At 36.6% G+C, this 20,000-nt stretch overlaps 1 protein-coding gene across 7 annotated transcripts in view; it reads left to right on the top strand.

Annotated features, from left to right (window-relative positions):
- Positions 1-19,593, top strand: part of khdrbs3 (KH domain containing, RNA binding, signal transduction associated 3) — a 218,038-nt gene extending 198,445 nt beyond the window's left edge. The window contains exons 9-11 of one of the 7 annotated variants that reach the window (XR_015516400.1): positions 5,567-5,689; positions 10,355-10,411; positions 19,050-19,593. Coding sequence is in view for 1 of the 7 variants with exons in the window: in XM_087295295.1 (XP_087151421.1) it covers positions 5,567-5,658 (92 nt within the window). In the remaining 6 variants the exon portion in view is untranslated. Of the gene's footprint in view, positions 1-5,566; positions 9,336-10,354; positions 10,412-19,049 lie in introns of those variants that run through there. The other 6 variants (XR_015516398.1, XR_015516399.1, XR_015516395.1 and 3 more) reach the window with 6 other exon arrangements.
- Positions 19,594-20,000: the final 407 nt, after the last annotated feature.

Below are 20,000 nucleotides of genomic sequence, written 5' to 3'. Positions count from 1 at the left end.
GGGAAGTTTGTGGGCTGAAGGAACCTTTTGTGTGTGTGTGTGTGTGTGTGTGTGTGTGTGTGTGTGTGTGTGTGTGTACGTGTTTTTGTGACATATCAGGACACAAATCTGTATAATGACATGGGTATGACACATGTTTTTACAAAAAGGAGGTGAAATATGAGGACATATGTGACGTCCTCATTTCTCAATAACCTTATAAATCCCACAGCATGAGTTTAATCAGAGTAATGTTGCACACAGTCTCCTGTGATGTTTGGGTTGGGTGGGGTGAGGGCAATATAATATACGGTTTGGACAGTATAAAATGAATGGAAAGCTATGTAAAGTCCCCACTTTTCACAAAAACAAACGTGTGTGTGTGTGTGTGTTTGCAATCTTATTTATTTATAAAATATAGATTTTTTTATAGGGCAGCATGGTGGCTCAGTGGTTAGCACTGTCGCCTCACAACAAGAAGGTTGCTGGTTCGAGTCCCAGCTGGGCCAATTGGCATTTCCCAGTGGAGTTTGCATGTTCTCCCTATGTTCGTGTGGGTTTCCTCTGGGTGCTCCGGTTTGGGAATTGGGTAAACTAAATTAGCTGTAGTGTGTGAGTGTAAGGGTGTTTCCTGTACTGTGCTGTGTAAACAATACTGAAATAGTTGGCGGTTTATTCCGCTTTGGCTACCCCTGATAAATAAAGGACTAAGCTGAAAGAAAATGGATGAATGAATGTTTTTTTATATATATAAAATAATCAACAATTGGTTTTGGTTTACATCTTAACGTCAATTTTGGTGGGTTTTCTTTTAAACACAACAAATTTTGTCTTAAATAAGCTTAAACAGTTACAGTGGGCAAGCAATCAAATGCTTTCATTATAGATCTGTGCATTTTTAAAGTGACACTGGTATTCAATGTAATCAACGAAAACTCTAAGGGCTCTATTTTGACGGTCCATGCACAGAGCGCAAAGCGCAGGGTGCAAACGCTTTCAGGGAGTGTCAGAATGCGTTTTTGCTAATTTACGGACGGGAAAATCTGCTTTGCGCCTCGGCGCATGGTCTAAAAGGGTTGAGTTTATTTTCTTAATGAGTTATAGGTGTGTTTTGAGAATAAACCAATTAGAGTCTCATCTCCCATTCCCTTTAAGAGCCAGCTGCGTCGCGCCAAGAGTGCATTCGCTATTTACAGGAGGCAAAGTAAGTCTAAGTGGAAAAAATTAGCATTTCACAAGCAAACAGTTAACAGTTAACAGTTTTTAACAGAAAACTGTTAAACAGAGCATCTACTGCGTGAGAATGAGAGATAATGGATCTACTTTCACTTTCGCTCTTGGATAGGGAAACCTTTATGCACAGACATCAACTAGTCTATAAATAAATACTTTTGTTTGTTAAGCGCAAATATTCATTTAAAAACTGTTTCTAAATTCAGTTCTAATTTCCAGCAAACGAATAAATGAACAAAATAGCAAAGTGTGCTCAAAAACCTGAGTTATATCCTAAAACACATGCTGTGCCCCATATGGTCTAAAACCTGACAGGTGGGCAAATCTAAGCTTGTTTTTAATAAAACAAATATAAATATGGATATAATAAATAATACTGCTAATAATAATAACATTATACAAAAGCAAATTGTTATGAATGAACTGAAAAAGCCTCCCGAGATGAAGAAGACATAAAAGCAGTGATTTTTCATATTTATGTAGGCTAGAAAATAATATGTTTTGTAATATTTTAATCCTTCATATGTATATCATATATCTATTCTTATTATATCCTATATGTATCCTTAATATTAAATTTTTTTCATATGTAAAGATATTTGCCTATTGCTCTCTTGTGCGTATTAAGCAGTGTGTAAGCGAGGCACAACTCTGCGCCAGAGTTTAGACCGGGTTTGTTTTGGTCTAATGAAAAATCTATTATAGTTTCTCAAAATAGCAACGCGCCAGCAGTCCGCCTCAGAACACCTTCTTTTTTAGACCAGAACGCCTATGGGCACACAAATGAGCGCTAATGCATTTGCTATTTAAACAGCGTAGCGCAACGCCTCAAAACGACTCTTGCGCCAAGCTGAAACTACCAAAAGACTATTGCGCCGCACCTTGCGCCACATTGCGCCGGGTGTATGATAGGGCCCTAAATGAGCGATTAATTTTCTGCTCTTTAATCAGAATGTTAAAAGTATACAGTAAGGAGAAGGTTAATGATATTTAATAACTTTCTATTAATCAATTTCTCTATAATAGCTAACAAAACATATAACTGACCGTTTCAACTGTTTATTTACAATGAAACGGCTCCAGATGAACAGATTTAGAGACAGGAATGCCTGAGACTGACAGCTCTCTAATTAAAGATTATTGGCTATAGCTCCTCTCCTGAAAAACAAGTGACTTTCCAGCCCTTTGTGTCTTTCTGTCCCTAAAAAGATCTGCAAACGAGCGAGATCAGACAAAAGAGTGTGTCAATATCGCTGCAGCTCATGGAGACGGATGCCGCTGAATGAGCTACGCTGTTACGCTAATGGCGTCGCTAACCTCTCGCTCGAGGCCACTTCACTGAAGCCCTTTCAAGTGGCCATTTGATCCTCTGTTACAATTAAAGTTGTTTTGTTCTTCCGGAGGTGAAGGACAAAAGCAGGACGGATCTCTAAGAATGTCGGCTGAATTATCTGGAGGACGGTTGGCGGATGGTGGCATCGACTCTTGGGTTTTGTTGTTGTTAAAGATTGGGGTCGTTGTGTAAAAGGCACAACTGAAGGTGGTTTGGGTCGCTGAGTGTTAATGAACAAATCACTGTCAGGCTGGAAGAAGAGCAAAGTGTGTCTATGTTTAACAAGCTTACTAGTGTATTAGTACACTTTTAATGGGGACAGGGCGAATGTTGTGTTTTCAAGGTCATAATTCCCTACACACACACACACACACACACAAAATGAAAGATGTATGAATTCTTTTGCTGTAAGTATTTGAAATAATTAATTGAATATTCATTTTATTTTCGGCTTAGTTCCTTTATTAATCTGAGGTCGCCACCGCGGAATGAACCGCCAAACTATCCCGCACATGTTTTACATAGCAGATGCCCCTCCAGCTGCAACCCAGTACTGGGAAGCACCCATACACACACTTAATTGCACACTTACACTACGGCCAATTTAGCTTACCCAGTTTACATATTCCGCATCTCTTTGGACTTGTGAGGGAAACCGGAGCACCCGGAGAAAACCCACACAAACACGGGGAGAACATGCAAACTCCACATAGAAATGCCAACTGACCCAGCCGAGGCTCGAACCAGCGACCTTCTTGCTCTGAGGCGATCATGCTACCCACTGCGCCACCAAAATTGTTTCACATATACATAATAAATATATATACCACAAACACATATGTCAAAAAAAAAACATTTTGGATGTGATTAATAGCACAGTGGTTAGCACTGTCGCCTCACAGCTAGAAGGTCACTGGTTCGAGTTTTTAACTATTCCCACAAATACACCCATGCAACAAAAAATTTTATTTATTAATTAAATGCTAAATAAAAGTCAACAAGCAACAAATTAAATGTGCTACAACAAAAATTTTAATGATTCAAAATTAATTGATACTTTAAATCACACACACACACACACACACACACACACACACACACACACACACAGATTTATATATTTATTTATTCACCGGCCACTTTATTAGGTACACCTGTCCAACAGCTCGTTAACGCAAACTTTTGATCAGCCAGTCACATAGGATCATGCTTTTAAGCCCTGGTTAAAATGATCTGCTGCAGTTCAAACCGAGCATCAGAATGGGGAAGAAAGGTGATTTAAGTGACTTTGAACGTGGCATGGTTGTTAGTGCCAGACGGGCTGGTCTGCGCTTTTCAGAAACTGCTGATCTACTGGGATTTTCACGCACAACCATCTCTAGGGTTTACAATGAATGGTCTGAAAAAAGACAAAATATCCAGTGAGCGGCAGTTCTATGGGCACAAATGTCTTGTTGATGCCAGAGGTCAAAGTAGAATGGCCAGACTGGTTCATGCTGATACAGGGTGTCTGCAGGTTTCAAACCATAAATTTTTAAATTTTTAAAACCATGAAGAATGAAATGTCAGACTTATAAAGCGTTAAACGCTAAGGATTTTTTAAAATTGGCTTAGCAGAAATAAACAAAATCAAATGAGTTATTTCTTAGCCACATATTTAAAATAACGTATGAAAACAAACAGACCTTAGATTTATACATACATTTATACATTTCAACACAATTTAAAAAAAATAACTAAAAGCTGAATGTTTGCACAACAGACGGTTATCAGTATATTAATTATATATGAATAACTATATGGATAGTTTTGCTAAAAGTTTTGAGATGTATTGTTGGGGATAGACTGTTGGTTGGATCAATTGGGTAGCTTCACATAAACCCTGGAAACTTAAGACCCATTTAAAAGGATTTAAGACCTGCAATATAATATTTCAGTAAATTTAAGACGTTTTAAGGCCTAAAATTTTGGTATTTAAAATTTAAGACGATTAAAGACTTCTTAAGACCCCGCGGACACCCTGTGATAGAAAGGCCACAGTAACTCAAATAACCACACGTTACAACCGAGGTATGCAGAAGAGCATCTCTGAACACACAACACGGCCTACCTGAGTGTTGTTGCTGACCATGTCCATCCCTTTATGACATAAGCATAAGCCGTAAAGCATGAATCATCTCAGACTGGTTTCTTGAACATGACAATGAGTTAACAGTACTCAAATGGCCTCCACAGCCACCAGGACTCAATCCAATAAAGCATTTTTGGGATGTGGTGGAACGGGAGATTAGCATCATGGATGTGCAGCCAACAAATCTGCAGCAACTGCGTGATGCTATCATTTCAATATGGAGTAAAATCTCTGAGGAATATTTCCAGTAGCTTGTTGAATCTGTGACGCGAAGGATTAAGGCAGTTCTGAAGGCAAAAGTGGGGCCAATCCGGTACTAGTAAGTAGTAAGGTGTACCTAATAAAGTGGCCAGTGAGTGTGTTTGTGTATATATATATATATATATATATATATATATATATATATATATATATATATATATATATATATTTATATATATATACATAGTAGAGTGAGGGCATGGATGGTGCATCAGAAGAGCGTGGCCGGGCGGGGGGGTGGATGGTGCATCTAAAGAGCGGGGCAGGAGGGGGTGCGCAACGTATCTGAAGAGCAGGGATGCTGTGGAAATAGGTGTGTTAAGTTATAGAGGAGCGGGTGGGACACACGTGATTTCCAAAAGATCATCATTCGTTTGCGGGCATCCGGAAGTCAAATGCATAGAGACTCCCGGAATTTCCGGGAGACTTAGGATGTTTGTATCTATTACATTTATTTATTTGTAACTAAGCTAGTTTTCTTCTTTGTTTATTTTGATGTGAAAATCTTGACAGGTCTCTCATTTTACCGCAGTGTATGATAAGCATGTTTCATGCTCTAATTGAAATGTCCTAAAAAGCCCTAAAGAACTGTTCCACTAATGACCTCTTCTCTTTGTCTCCCTCTTTAGGCCCGGAGGAATGGACAAACAACCGCAACAAAGCGCCACCAGCAAGAACAAGCAAAGGAGTGTACAGAGATCAGCCGTATTCCCGGTTCTGACCTGCTACAGTCCTCAACGTGCCCTCCCAAAGTAATGGATTTTCTATGGACTCTCTTTCCTTTTTTTTTTTTGCAAATAAAATCGACCAAAACGACAAAAAACGATGAATAAAAATCCTGTGGAACTGGTGTTACATGGATGACCCCCAACAAATGGAGTATTACGGATCAATGGATTATACGCCATTTAAATCAGAGAACCAATCAGAATATAAACAGTCCCACTTATGATAGAGGGAGGCGGGCACTAGCGATTAGGGGGCGGAGTTATATGGGGTATACGATATTTAGATTTAGCAGCTCAGTTTTTTTGTAGATACTTTTTTTTGATTGGTGATCAGCTTCAGTGTGTCCCTTGTAAATTTGACCTTTAATGAAAGTTAACTAGAAAAAAAAAGGAGATCTCAGTGCACATGTTGTTTTCCTTCTTTTCTCTTTTTCTAAATGGGAAATTCTTCAGCGTTAAAGGGCTTATAGGAGCATGTCGTATTTCAAAAAAGAAAAAAAGATGACAAAAAATATCTGTGTGCAGTTTCATTTGCGATGAGAAAAGCCTGCGTAGTTTTTGTCTGGTTTTTGTGTTGAACATTTTTAAACCCTTTAATGAGCTCTGTGGTAGTAAGTGTTTTCTCCTAGCGAGCGATCTACTTTTAGACCTTCTCACGAACGTCTAAATCGACAGTTTTGGATCCAATTGGAAGTTGGAGTAACACGATTGTGACTAAAATCCCTGATTGAATTTCACATTTTGAGTCGATATATGAGAGATTCCTCCTCAAGTTAATGACGTTTCTCCATTTAGAAGTTACTCCTGCACACTTTACTGGGCAATTCCAATGCATTATAGCACATTTAATCCTTTATATGGCACTTCAGGCTCTCCATTAGTATGTTATATACACTGTAAAAAGCAATTAGTTGACTTTACTTGAAAAAAAGTGAGTAAACCCATTGCTTTCTGTTGATTTTACTTTAAAAACTGGGTAAACTTAAATTTATTAAGTAATTGATCTGGGGGGTGACATGGTAGCTCAGTGGTTAGCACTGTCACCTCACGGTAAAAAGATCCCTGGTTCGAGTCCCGGCTGGGCCAGTCGGTATTTCAGTGTGGAGTTTGCATGTTCTCCCTGTGTTGGCGTTGGTTTCCTCCGGGTGCTCTGGTTTCCCCTACAGTCCAAAGGCATGCACTATAGGCGAATTAACAAAATTGGCCACAGTGTGTGTGTGATAGAATGTATATGGATGTTTCCCAGTACTGGGTTGCAGCTGGAAGGGCATCCGCTGGGTAAAACATATGCTGGATAAGTTGGCAGTTCATTTAACTGTAGTGAGGCAACGGGTTGTAAGGCAACGGGTTTTCTCCGTTTACTCCAGTTAGTAAACCCATTCCTTTTAAAGTGACCAATTGACTTTATCCTAAAAACTGAGTACAATGATTACCTTAAATGTTATTCAAGAGTTCACACCTAGCTGATGATTGATTATAAAGCGAGTTTGGCATGCTGAGAGAGCCCTGGGCTCATAAGATCCTCGAGCCCAGGGTTCCCTCCCTTTTGCAGGGCGAGAGGGGAGTTTGAGCTCAGGTAGATCTCGAGAACTCCCAACTTATTTAGGGCTAATAGTAAATTAGATATTGCTATAAAGAGATACACCTTCTGGTTAAGAGCTTGACTGTAGTGCCTTGTCTTTGGACTGTGGGAGGAAACCAGAGGACCCGGGGGAAACCCACGCGAGCATGGGGAGAACATGCAAACTCTGCACTGAAACACCAACCGGATTGTAAAGGATCTGAACCAGTGACATTCTTGCTGTGAGGCCACAGTGCTAACAACTGGACCGCCGTGCCACCTTGTAAAGGGGAAGGGCGAGTAAATCTTCAGGGCAAAGATAACTGAAGTAAGAAACTCTGGTTATTTCTAGTAAGTTAGGAATCATGTGATTAATGAATCATGTGTTAGCTGATGCGGGACCAGCCGTGATCAATCATAAGCATGTGCTATTCTCGAAAACTCAATATTTAAAAGCTATAACAGGTTTACTCACTTTTTTAAGTAAAGTCAACTTTTTAGGCAGTGGGTTTACTTGCTTTACTCAAGTTAAGTAATTAAGATTTTTTTTACAGTGTGGGTTAAAATAGCAATAAAGCATTAAAAAACAAAAGACTGAACCAAAGCAGTGCTTGTGATAGGAATTTAAAGGAACACTCCACTTTATTTGAAAATAGACAGACAGAAAATGAAAAGTTGCTGTTTTCTTGGGCAATATGGCTGTTGATGGAGGATTTTCAAGACTTGCGCAATATGATTGCACCTTGGTACTGCAGCAAAATTCCTTTATTATTAGACCAGAATGAGAGTATAATGCCTAACCATATCTGCCTAGAAAATTCAAGCTGTAAATAGGAAAATTATTCAAACTTTTCAGTCATTTTTGATGAAATGCTAATGGTCTAATCCGATTCAATGAATTATGCTAAGCTAAGCTAGAAGTGCTCCTGCTAGACCCGGAGATCGACTGAATGTATAGCAAAACTCAACTGTTTAACTCTATAAGACAGTTGTCCCCAACGTTTTTAACACTGTCATCGATTGACAATTTTACCATGGACCAGATGTTTTCAACTGGGGAGTGAGCATTTTGCTTCTAGTATGCATGCCTCCATTAGAAATATTGAACTTGCGTGCCAAGAAAATGTGATATGTTAATAGTCCTCCACCAACATTTGCGATCTACAGCAGTTGGATTCAGTTGGAATCACCTGATTTGTTTACAAATGGGTTGCGGATCCATTCATTGGCAGTTTATGGATCCTTCACTCAAAAAAAAAAAGTTTTTTTTTTTTTTACTTGTTTAAATTACTTAATTTTAATGAGCTGAAGACAATTCTTGAGATTTCATTGGGACAACTTATTTTTGAGTTCAATCCACATAAATTTGTTAAAAGTGTTAAGTTAACTTAATCGATTTAAGTTGGGACAACATGAATGAATTGTGTGGAAACCAGCATTTTTTTACAGTGCTGGGTCTTTTCCTCTTCGCAAAGAAACTTTGCAGAGATATCTGTTTGTTACTCATTTTGCTGGCTTGTGGGTTAAATTTTGGCACTCAAGTGACCGAGATGTAATCGAGCGAATGCGGTCACTTTTCAAAGCAAAAGATTTTTCAAAATAAAAGCTCAATCAGACTCAAATAATCACTAAAACATAAATAAAGATGTCTTTGGCAACCCGGTACCAATTGATACCCGGGGCCCTTGGGTTGGGAATCAATAGGTGACTTCTAGTAGGTGACAATAGGCTGCAATAGGTGACTTCTAAAATGAGCCTATTATTTTATAAAGTGGAGTGTTTCTTTAAAAACAAACTTAGCAGCACATCATGTATCCTTTAAAACTTGTTTTAATGCATTTCAAGTGCGCAGCAAAGTGTTAGCGGCCATTACTAAACCCAACACTGTTGATTCAGTTAACTGGTACTGTTTTCTAAATCTATTAAAAGTCTAATCAAATGTATGCTGAAGTTTAAAAGGTGATAGTAATGACAATTCTTGTGGTCCTGGTGATGGTGGCATTTTGAATCCCTTTTCTGTTAAGAGCTATAATCTTTGTAAGCTTGTGTAAGCCCTTTAATTCTCGTCTCAGTTGATTCTAAAATAAACTTTTTTGAAAGAAAAGCGAAGCATCGTTTTCTTCTTGTTTACTTTGGTCGAAAAGCTTTCTAATTTAAACTAACACCTAAAGTGTCTCATCATTAAAGCCCATAAAAGAGTCACTCATTTAAGCCCACATAAAAAGTGAAAATAAACCAAATATTAAAAGAAAAGTGAGTACAGTTCCCTCACTGACTTTCTAGCGTTATTCGATTTGGATTGTTTTGACAGTAATTACCATTGTGGAATTAAATTTAATTGCAACCTGTTAAATTCATTTGTAACACACCGCAGCCAGCAGCATGAAATAAATTTGCAATCATAAACGTACCTTATTATCTCCCATAATTCTTTCTACTTGAAAACAACACACTGCGGTGCGGCGCATGAAAGCGACTTCCTCCGAGAAGTTAATTATCCACTAATATATCTTTAATCGTGCTCATTTATTAATGGCAGTCATAGACACGGGACTAATTTGTTGCACATGGACAGAGTATAAATCCAGATATTGTCTTTCATACAGTATAAATGTAAGCAGTGGCTTTCTGAACGTGCTTCTTTTTTGGGGATTTCTGCTTGCTGTTTTTTGCTCTTTCTTCTCCCCCTTCTGGTCATACGACCGTCTCTATAGTCCACTAAACAGCCTCTAAATGACCCCAGCTGACCTCAGAGCTGATGAGGATGGCGGTAGCTGTATTTACAGGCCTTCGTTCCACAAGGTAAACTACCCGTCACAGTCTAATCTCATCTAAACTAGTTCTTAAACTGAATAAAAACAACCACAAACCTGTTCATTTAAAGCTTTTCTTGGCTCGACGCTTTTGCTGAGGAGCTTAAACTAGAAGTAAAATTGTAAAAAGACTGATAAATAGCTGTAATGTTGCTTTAACTAATCATTGTTGTCACCAAGGAGATGAAATGATATGTTTGATTACATGTGCTATGGCTTTAAATACATCAATGTTTACACTGTTTATCTTTTAGGGCTCTGTTTTATTTTTACCAGTGCGCTTTTCTGTTTTAATGTTGCTCTTTTGTTTTTCAGATTGCGATAGATGGACGTGACACCATGAAATGCAGCCGATGCTCTTCTTAATTTGCGGTGAGTTTGATGTTTTGTTAAGCTCTCGAAAGTTCAGCGAAGAAAGTTGAAGGTTTAACCCAAAATGTCAACCCAGGCTCATTCTGAAAACGTAGTCCAGTGGACGTTTCTGGAGACCGCGAAATACGTCGCAGGAGGTACGTATTTGTGCAGTTTTTGTTTATGCGAATCCGCGAGAGGCCGATGTGTGCGATTTTTCGGATCTCAAATGTCTCTCACAAGTGCCATTCGTGCCCGCGCTGTTCTCGCGTGAACCCACCAGAGGCCACTGTCTGACTGACCGAATGATTGACTGCGCGACCGGACAGTTGACCCACCTTCCTCCTTCCCTAAACCCAACCAGTTTTACCGATTGACCCGCTCGCCCGCTCACTTCCCTAAACCCGAGCAACAATTTAAATAAGTCTTCTAGAAAAAGAAAAGCCCTCGTCTGATTTTTTTCACCACGTTTTCGGATTTCACCACGTTCTCACCCTGTTAAGAACTCGTTCGCTTTATTTTTTTTGGATTCTGTTTTTGTCTCACCTGATTTCTGGAACCGCTCTTCCCCGGACTCGAACTCGGTCGCCGTGGTCAACTCCTCCTCTCCGCATCTGAAGTCTGCTGGCGCACACGATGAGCTGACTGGACAAACTGATTGCGGCGGGAAAGCCCTCCACACAGAGGTAAGCGGTCAGCCGGTAAGCGCGAAAGGGAACAGCGTCCCACCACCCCGTAACGTTCGCTTAAAAAAATTAAATGCGGCCATAGGTACCTCCCAGGACGTCTCCAGAAACGTCCATGGGACTACGTTTTCAGAATGAGCCTGGGTTGTAAAATGTTCCTTCCAAAGGGGGTTGCTCACTGGATGCACTGCTCGACGTTGCGTCGCACCAAACGGCGCTGTGCATTTTAGATTTGTAATCATAGATTTCTATCATGTATGCACACTGGTGCAAGTCGGCGGCTGTCCGCGGCACCCAGCTACAACTCAGTACACTGTTCATATGTTCTGCCACGCCACAGAGTGCCATCTGAATAGTTTCATTTTAAATAACATGTGAATGTGCACGTCTGGTATGCGATACTTCCAACTGTGTCACAGCACTGAGCAGCGCATCTGGTGTGCGACTCCCTTAAGGCATCACTGTGAACAATTTCGTTGGCTGAGAGAGCTTAAACACACTAATAACACATGTGAATAAAGGGTATCTGCAGGGTCTTATAAAGTCTTAAAATGTCTTAAATTTCAAAAACCTTAAAGTTTTAAATCCACTAAAATATTGTGTTGAATAGGATGTTAAATTGTTTTAAACAGGTCTTAATTTTCCTTTGTCCATGTAAAGCTATACCCAATTAGGTCAACACCCTTCCAATCACTAGCAATATATTTCAATCAAAGTTAAGAAACGTTTATTAACTAACTCTATTTATTTATTAATATGGTTTAAATATCTTCCTTACAATAAAATTTGTTATTTTTTTAAGTTTTAACTTTGCCGTTAAAACGTATTTAGCATTTAACCTTGTGTAAGTCTGAAATTTCATTCATAATGCTCTTAAAAAGGTCTTTAAAAGATCATCCAAAGATGTGAATTACACTTATACTGATTAATATATATAACAAGAACCAGCTCGTTTGCATTTAAAAAAGGGTGTCTACATGACCTTAAAAAGTCTTCAAATGTACAAAACAAAATTTCTAAAATATTTCAAGATTTCAAAAACAAAATCTTCAGACTTAAAAGACTTAAATTCACTGAAATATTGTATTTCAGGTCTTAAATCCTTTTAAACAGGTCTTAGATTTTCCTTTGTCCATGTAAAGCTACCCAATCAGTACGACCAACATTTATTCATTTATTTTTCCTTAGGCTTAGTCTCTATTTCAGAGGTCGCCACAGGGAACTGAACCGCCAACAATCCATCTAAAAACATTTAAATAGAGTTTTGTTTATTTACTTTATTTACCAATATGATTTGATTATCATCCATATATCCTTACAATAACATTTGTTTAAAAATTCTCTTGGTGAGGACACTGACCTGAGCAGACTGTTGTGCATACAGTACTTAATAATGTTGTTTTTAATAATTAAAGAAAAGTAATGTTAAAAAAGTATATGTTTATAAACAGGGTTTGCTTGTTTTTTTGTTTTTTTTTTGTTTTTTTTTGCATTATTTAAAATATGTGGCTAAGAAATAACTACATTTGTATTCGAATGGAGCAAGTAAAAATGTTTGCCACTGCCAGTTAAAAAAAAAACCTTAAAGTTTTGCCCTGTTTAAGTCTTACATTTCATTCATATTGATCTTAAATGTGATTTGATGAATCCTGCAGAAACCCTGTAAAGGGGCAGGCGCAAAACAGCTACAATTTTCCCATATTTACATATTCAGCAGGGTATTGTAATGATTGTAATGTAATGAAGCAAAGAAGGATCAAAACACAGGTAGACTAGAGAGGAAAATGCTTTATAATGCTTACTACAGGATAACAAGACTCTGCAAACATGTGTGTGGTGTGTATATAGTCCATGTAATCAGTTTTATCTGTGTGTGTGTGCATAATCAAGAGGTGACCTGAAACCGGTGTGTGACTGCAGAACATGACGGGATATGTAGTTCGGTTTAGTGGCAAATGTGCATAGACTGACCTCTAGCATGTCTGGTGGGCTTTCAACTTGCTGACCTTGTAAAACAAATGATCTGATGGGTATTTTGAGCTGTAGCTTCACCATAACATTTTGGAGACACCAAAGATATATTTTACATCTTGTAAAAGGGGCAAAATAGGAGTGTGTTTGCTGTTAAATCCCTGCCTCCAGAGAGCTGACGTGCTTTCCTCCAACCACTGTCAAACATGAGCTCTACGGCATGAGCGGATAAAGAGATGAGCCAGAGAGAGAGAGAGACTGCCATAGAGTAAGCCTATCAGAAGCACTGCCGTCTGTGGATGATGAGTGTTTTGAGTGCCACCCTGTACCCTCAGCCTCTGCCACCTACTGCCATCAGCAGCTCTTCTGCAAACGCCTGCATGAGATTGTGAAAATTATGTTCCCAGTGCTCAAATCAGATTTTTTTTTTCTCAGATCTGATTTTTATTTTTGGATAGAGGTTCACGTTGTTGTTATAAATGTGGTCAGAATCAGATTTCCAGTGTGAACGAATCATAGTTCTAAACTGACCCACACCAAATAAAGCATGTTGCCAGATTATGGTTAATGTGGCTGTTGACATTTTCCCAGACATTTTATTAACTGTAAATGGCTGTTTTGCTAGTACTAATGTGTACTTAGGTGTTTAAAACCTAAAATAGAAAACAGTTGAACACAGCATCTGCAGCGAGGATAAAGAATGAGCCTCCTCCATTCGTTCTCTTTACTTTACTTTACTCTTTACTTTACTCCTTTACTTTTGTGGATAAGGAAACGGTGTTGCACACTTCACTGAAGACATCCATTAGCCTACATAATTAATTTAGTTTGTTGAGCACAAAGATTTGCTTCAAAACTATTTCTAAATTCAGTTCTATTTTCCAGCAAATGGATAAATGAACAATAAAAACAAATTGTGGTCAAGAAACTGAGTTACATCCAAACACACACGTCATATTCGTATGCCCCATATGGGGATGCATATGTCTCCAAAACTCGATAGATGGACAAATCTAAACTTGTTTTTATTAAAACAAATACAAATATGCAGAAATAATTCTGCTAATAATAATACCATTATACAAATGCAGATTGACGTAAATAAACAGAAAAAAAAAAACGAGATGAGTCATGGAGACAGTGGTTTTTATATTTACGTAGAAAATAATCATTTTTGTAACATTTTAAATGCTTTAATTTATTCATCTGTAAAGATATTTGTGTTTTGCTGTACATCCTGTGTGTATTAAGCAATGTGTAAGCTTTTGGACCTGCATAGGAAAAAAACTAACACGCTCTGTGCTGGACTTTGGACCATCTTTCAGTTGGTCAATGGGGCTGTCTATTTCAGTTCCACAAAATAGCAACATGCCAACAATGCGCCTTAACACACCTCCTATATAGACCAGCGCACCCATGAGTCCACAAAGTGGCGCAAATTGATTGTCTATTTAAACAAAATGGCGCAAAACGTGAAATTTAAGATAGTGCTGGTCTGAAAACAACACCAAATCATTCTAAACACGTTTTGCGCCTTATTGCGCCAGGAAAGTATTCATAGCGCTTTACTTTTTTCACATTTATTATGTTACAGCCTAATTCCAAAATGGATTCAATTCATTTATTTCCTCAAAACCCCATAATGACAATGTGAAAAAAGAGTTTTTTAAATTATTACAAATTTATTTAAAATAAAAAAGCTGAAAATCACATGTACATCAGTATTCACAGCCTTTGCTCAATACTTTGTTGATGCATCTTTGGCATTAATCACAGCCTCAAGTCTTTTTGAATATGAAGCCACAAGCTTGGCACACCTGTCTTTGGGAATTTTTGCCCATTCCTCTTTGCAGTACCTCTCAAGCTCTATCAGGTTGGATGGGAGCAACATTATACAGCCATTTTCAGATCTCTCCAGAGATGTACAATAGGATTTAGGTCTGGACTCTGGCTGGGCCACTCAAGGACATTCACAGAGTGTTATGAATCCAGTCCATTGATATTTTGGCGGTTTGCTTTGGGTCATTGTCCTGCTAGAAGATGAACCGTCGACTCAGTCTGAGGTCAAGAGCATTCTGAAGCAGGTTCAGAAATTATGAAAAAAGTAAAAGCGTGAGCTGACAACAAATAGTAACAGAAAAAGATGTAATACTTTTTTTCAATTATTTAGTTTCACTAAATGGCAGTGGCTAGGTGGTTAGCACTGTGGCCTCACACCAAGAAGTCCCGGGTTCGAGTCCCGGGTGGACCAATTGGCATTTCTGTGTGGAGTTTGCATGTTCTCCTCTCCGGGTGCTCCGGTTTCCCCCACAGTCCAAAGACAAGCACTGTAAGTGAATTGGGTAAATACAATTGACCATAGTTTATGAGTGTGTGTGAATGTAGGAGTGTATACATGTTTCCCAGTACCAGGTTGTGGCTGGAAGGGCATCCGCTGTGTAAAACATATACTGGATAAGTTTGCAGTTTATTCCACTGTGGCGACCCCTAAAAAAAATCAGGAACTAAGCCAAAGGAAAATGAATGTAGTTTGAATGAAAGAATGAAAGTTTCACAAAATGTTATTTTTTGATATTACAAATTTATAATAATAAAAAAAATTAGCTTTTTTTTCATTGCTGTTTTGAAGTTCTTATTTTTTTTTTACTTCAAATTTCCCAGAAAAGATGTCAGAATGATGAGATAACAAGCTGCTTTTTTAGTGATGAAGAGAGACATCTTATTATTTTATTCCAAAACATGAGTTTAGTGATCTCGAAAAATAATATATAATAAAGTGATGGATCTTGACTACATTGCTGATGTTTTCTATTATTAATGATTAAATTTAGTATCAGTCATATTTACAGTTTTAGCCTTCAATAAAAAGCCTGTTTCACCAGTTTTGATTACTTGACAACATAATAAATTGAGGTTAAACAATGTAAAGGTCAGTAAAAGGTATTTTACGTTAATGTGTTATAGTACGTTTATTTTCAGCATCTGAACCTTTTTTGTATCAAGAAGATTTTGATGTTGTTTTTCAAGGGTTTTTCATCTCCTTTTTTTTTTGTTTTTTTGTTTTTTAAATAGAGAGCTGTTTTGTTTCCACCAGCACAAATCTAGCATGCTTGTGAAGTGATGAAACAACAGTGTTTATCTCCATATAACAGCAGATGGAGCAGAGAAACGCCGGCATAAATTGCTTTTTCCAGATTACATCCTGGTCACACGCACACAAGAAATGAGCAAACCAACAAAAAAACACACAGAAAAAAAATACCTACGCTGTTTTTGATAACACATTCATACGCTTAAAAGAAGAAAAAAAACACATTTTCTCTATAAAGAAACAGATTTTTAGCATCATAAACCTTTGGAGACAGGCCTATAATAACCTCTGAGGATGTTACTCAAAGGAAATTGCTTCGGCACAAGCGCAGTACAACCGTTTTAGCTGTATTTTGTCTGAAAAATAACTTTAATAAAATGGAATAAAGTGGTTTGGTGGGTTTATTCAGTTGTTTTTTTCATGTGCTTTTCCTTATGTCAGTTTTTTAGTTTATGTATGCATATGTATATGTTCTGTTTTTTTTGGCGGCACGGTGGCTCAGTGGTTAGCACGATCGCCTCAAAGCAAGGTGGTAACTGGTTTGAGTCCCAGCTGGACCAGTTGGCGTTTCTGTGTGGAGTTTGCATGTTCTCCCCATGCTGGTCTGGGTTTTCTCCGGGTGCTCCGGTTTTCCCCACAGTCCAAACACATGCGCTATAGTAGGTGAATTGGAGAAACTAAAATTGCCCATAGTGTATGAGTGTGTGAGTGAATGTGAGAGTTTTTGTGTGTTTCCCAGCACTGGGTTGCGGCTGGAGGGCCATCCGCTGTGTAAAACATATGCTGGATTAATTGGAGGTTCATTCCACTGGGGCGACCCATGGTAAATAAGGGACTAAGACAGGAAAATTAATGAATGTTCTGTTTTTCTTGCTTTTTCAGTTATTTAAATGTTATAAATATAAAATATTAAATGTAATAAATTAATAAAAAAAAATTGTTGTATTTGAATTATTTAAATCACAAGTCATCAGTTATTTCAGCTACAAATTATTATGGCTTAAAAAGAGGGAACATTTTGACCCGATACTGTACATAATAACTGCAATCGTGCACACACACACAGACACACACACACACACACACACACACACACACACACACACACACACACACACACACATACACGCACTTTGGTTTTAACAGCATTTTGTTTGTATCTTATTGTACTTAATTGTATTTATATATTTTTATTGTGTTATAAAAAACATTTTTGATTCAATATTGTATCATTAAATGTCTTTATCAAACATTTGTTTGTGTATAATAAATATAATATTTTTAAATGAAATTTTTTTTAAATTATTAATAATTAGTATTTATTTTAATCAATTATTTATTTTTCATTTAAAAAGACTTTTGGTGTGGTTAAATCTAATAAATTTACTATCATTATTTTTAAATTGTAATATTAAGTGTCAAGGATAACTAGAATTTTTCTAAAATCTTTCAATTTTAAATATGTTCACATTTGCTTCTTAGCATGTCTAACATGTTTCTAAAAAAGAATTTAACTTTACATTAAAAATTTAAACCTAAATTCAAATTGAAAGTAATCCATTTTTACTTAATTTTTACTAAAGTTTAGCTTAATTTATTTTGTAAATTTGACATGAAATTGACGAGTTAATTGTACTTAATACAAGTTATTTATTTTTATTTTAACATATTATAAAAAATAACTTTTTAATTCAATATTTTATCATCAAATGCCTTCAGCAAACATTATTTCCTCTATAATAAAGTATTTTTGACTGAAAAAAAAGCTTTTTGTTGTTATTTATTTTAACAGATTATTTCATTTTATTAAACTGTTGAAATGCTTATACTGACAAAACAAAGAGTCATTTTGGTGTGGTAAAATGTAATAATTTTATCTTTCATCATTTTTAATAGTAATAAATTAAATGTTACGGATAACTAGAATTCTATTAGTAAATGATATAATATAATATAAAATAATATAATATAATATAATATAATATAATATAATATAATATAATATAATATAATATAATATAATATAATATACATTTCCTTCATAACAATGTTTCTTTTACTAAAAAGAACATAAAATTACTTGAATAATCTAAAAAAATCTAAATTCAGAATCATAATCAATTAACTTTTGCCTAATTTATTTACGAGAGTTAGGTTAAACATTAGGTCAATTCTACATGGTTTTCGCAAGTTAATTGTACGTAATATAAAATCAATAAAATGTACTTGTATTTTACTCATGCAAATTGTTACGAGGATTTTTATGAAGCCAATCTTATTTTACAGTGGAGGAAAAAAAAGTAAAATATACTTATAGAATACATTCATTTATTCATTTTCCTTTAGCTTAGTCTCTATTTTAGAGGTTGCCACAGCGGAATGAACTGCCAACTAATCTGGCATACGTTTAAGCAGCAGATGCCCTTCCAGCTGCAACCCAGTACTGGGAAACACCCATACACTCTCACATTCTCACAGTTTTGTTTACCCAATTCATTTATACCACATGTCTTGGGACTGTAGGGGAAACCGGAGCACCCGGAGGAAACACACCAACATGAGGAAAACATGCAAACTCCGAACAGATATGCCAACTGACTCAGCCGGGACTCAAACCAGCGACCTTCTTGCTGTGTGGCGACAGTGCTAGCCACTGAGCCACCGTGCCGCCTCAGATTAACATATACACTGTAAAAAATGCAGGATTCCACACATTTCATTCATGTTGTACCAACACAAATGGATTAAGTTACCAAACTGAAGTGGATTGAACATAAAACAATTAAGTTGTCCTGAAAAAATCTCAACGATTTTGTTGTTTCAGCTCATTTTAAACAAGCAGCACAATCATGTTTTGAGTGAATTGTTTCTGCCGTCTTGACATTTTTCCTCTTTTTTTTTTGTGTTTTAGTGCGGTTTGACCACATCGTCTGATCCTGAAGACTAAAATCTAAACACAGCTGCTGTCAGAGATCTTGTACTCAGCAAAGAAAAGCCTTAAAGAGCCCCTGGTGGGCCGCCGCTCCGCAGGGAAAACTCTCTTTCTGCTGGAGGTTTTGTGGAAAAGGCTTGTGGAAGTGTTAATGCGGCGATGAGCGGAAGGCTGGAGCTCCGTCCATCTTTCCGTCCTCAGGGAGAGAAATCCTACATTCACTGATGCTTCCCTTACTCGCAGACTGACTGAAGCTGAACACACTCAACACACACTGATGAAGGAGGCCTGGGTCAGGGTTAACAGTAATATGAGGATCTGCTGCTTTATATAAAAGAGAGAGAGAGAGAGAGAAAGAGAGAGAGATGTGAAGTATGAGAAGTATGAATGCAATATTTAGTACACAAAAACGAACAGGCATTTAGTTACATTCTGTTCAGTTTGGGAAGGGAATTATTTTTATTATTGTTATTTTTAATATTGTTGTTGATAATAAAATATTATCGCTGTTGTTGTGGTTAATAATAATACTAACAATTATCATCATTATTATGATTATTATTATTATTATTATAATAAGGTATTATTACTTTTATTAGTATACTTATCATAAGTTATTATTATTTTTATTATTATTATTATTATTATTATTATAAGGTAATATTACTTTTATTAGTATAATTATTATTATAAGTTATTATTATTATTATTATTATTATTATTATTATTATTGTTATTGTTGTTATTTTATAAATGATCATCATCATCATTATTATTATTATTATTATTATTATGTATCACTACTTTTATTAGTATAATTATTATTATAAGATATTATTATTATTAATATTATTATTATTATTGTTGTTATTTTATAAATTATTATTATTATTATTATTAATATTATTATTATTATTATTAGTAGTAGTA

The sequence above is a fragment of the Danio rerio genome, chromosome 19, assembly GCF_052040795.2.
Source record: "Danio rerio strain M-AB ecotype USA chromosome 19, GRCz13ab, whole genome shotgun sequence".
NCBI lineage: Eukaryota > Metazoa > Chordata > Actinopteri > Cypriniformes > Danionidae > Danio > Danio rerio.
Note: the sequence above shows the minus strand (reverse complement) of the source record. Positions and strands in the feature narration are given on the sequence as shown.